The sequence below is a fragment of the Neopelma chrysocephalum genome, unplaced genomic scaffold (genome assembly GCF_003984885.1).
Source record: "Neopelma chrysocephalum unplaced genomic scaffold, ASM398488v2 Primary Assembly neopelma1_95446, whole genome shotgun sequence".
Taxonomy (NCBI): Eukaryota; Metazoa; Chordata; class Aves; order Passeriformes; family Pipridae; genus Neopelma; species Neopelma chrysocephalum.
Window position 1 is genome coordinate 3282 of NW_020924119.1, and position 1635 is coordinate 4916.

General features: G+C 59.9%; 1 protein-coding gene across 1 annotated transcript in view; it reads right to left on the reverse strand.

The window, feature by feature from the left end:
• The window catches only part of LOC113980862 (EVI5-like protein), a gene marked incomplete at its 3' end in the record, with an annotated part of 9041 nt that overhangs the window by 3277 nt on the left and 4129 nt on the right, over positions 1-1635 (reverse strand). Inside the window, exons 6-7 of the mRNA XM_027708081.1 lie at positions 840-983; positions 654-743 (exon numbers count right to left, since the gene is read on the reverse strand). Of these exons, the coding sequence (XP_027563882.1) occupies positions 654-743; positions 840-983 (234 nt within the window). The remainder of the gene's footprint in view (positions 1-653; positions 744-839; positions 984-1635) is intronic.

A 1635-nucleotide genomic window follows, 5' to 3' on the forward strand; every position in this document is an offset into this window, starting at 1 on the left:
AATGGGAGAGACCACCCCAAAACTCCCCCAAAACCACCCCGGAATGGGAGAAACCAGCCCAAAACTGCCCCAAAATGGGAGAGACTGCCCCAAAACTGCCCCAAAACCACCCCAGAATGGGAGAAATCACCCCAAAACCGCCCCAAAATGGGAGAAATTGCCCCAGAACTGCCCTGGAATGAGAGAGACCACCCCAAATCCGCCCCAAATTGCAAGAGACCACCCCGAAACCGCCCCAAAATGGGAGAAACCACCCCAAAACTGCCCTGGAACAGGAAAGACCACCCCAAAACCACCCCAGAACTGCTCCGGAATGGGAGAGACCACCCCAAAACCACCGAAAACTGTCCAAAAATGGGAGAAACTGCCCCCAAACCACCCTGAAACAGGAGAGATTACCCCAAAACTGCCCCAAAACCACCCCAGAATGGCAGAAACCACCCCAAAACCACCTTGGAATGGGAGAAACCACCCCAAAACTGCCCCAGAATGGAAGAAACCACCCTAAAACCATCTCGAAATGGGAGAAACAACCCCAAAACTGCTCCCCCTGGTCCCACCCACCCCAAACTGCTCCCCCTGGTCCCACCCACCCCAAAACTGCCCCCCCTGGCCCCCGCCACCCCCCAGCCCACCCCATAACCCCCCGGTACCTGGGACATGCCCTCCATGTCCAGCTGGACCAGCTCGGCCTGGTTGAGCTGCAGCAGCGCCAGCCCCACACGGAACACGACCTCCAGCCCCTGCGGCACCGACCCCACGGGCATTTGGGGTTTGCCGTCCCCCCAAAACACAGGGAGGGGGTTTGGGGGTTTTTTGGGGGTCCAGGGGGCCGGTACCTCGTCCATGAAGACGTCGAAGACGCGCGTGGCCACGGGCAGGGGGAAGGTGGTGAGGAAGAGGGTGAGGAACCAGGAGGAGGCGTACATGGAGGTCAGGAAGCTCTGGGCACGGAAGTGCCCGCTCAGCTCCGGCAGCTGCTCCTGCCAGGGAGGGACGGGGGGGTGAGGGGATTGGGGAGCTCAGGGACGGGCCTGGGGTGTCCCAGGAATTGTTTCAGGGATGGTCCCTTTGGGGGTCCCAGGAACTGTCTCAGGGATGGTCCCTTTGGGGGTCTCAGGGATGGTCCTTTTGGGGTCTCAGGGATGGTCCTTTTGGGGTCTCAGGGATGGTCCTTTTGGGGTCTCAGGGATGGTCCTGAGGTGTCCCAGGAACTGTTTCAGGGATGGTCCCTTTGGGGTCTCAGGGATGGTCCTTTGAGGGTCTCCGGGATGGTCCCCTTGAGGGTCTCATGGATGGTCCTTGAGGGGGTCTCATGGATCACCCCTCTGAGAGGGTCTCATGGATGGTCCTGGGGTGTCCAGGAACTGTCTCAGGGATGGTCCTTTGGGGTCTCAGGGATGGTCCCTTTGGGGTCCCAGGGATGGTTCTGGGGTGTCCCAGGAATTGTTTCAGGGATGGTCCCTTTGGGGATCTCAGGGATGGTCCTTTGGGATCTCAGGGATGGTCCTTTGGGGGGTCCCAGGAACTGTCTCAGGGATGGTCCCTTTGGGGGTCTCAGGGATGGTCCTGGGGTGTCCCAGGAACTGTTTCAGGGATGATCCCTTTGGGGGTCTCAGGGATGGTCCCTTTGGG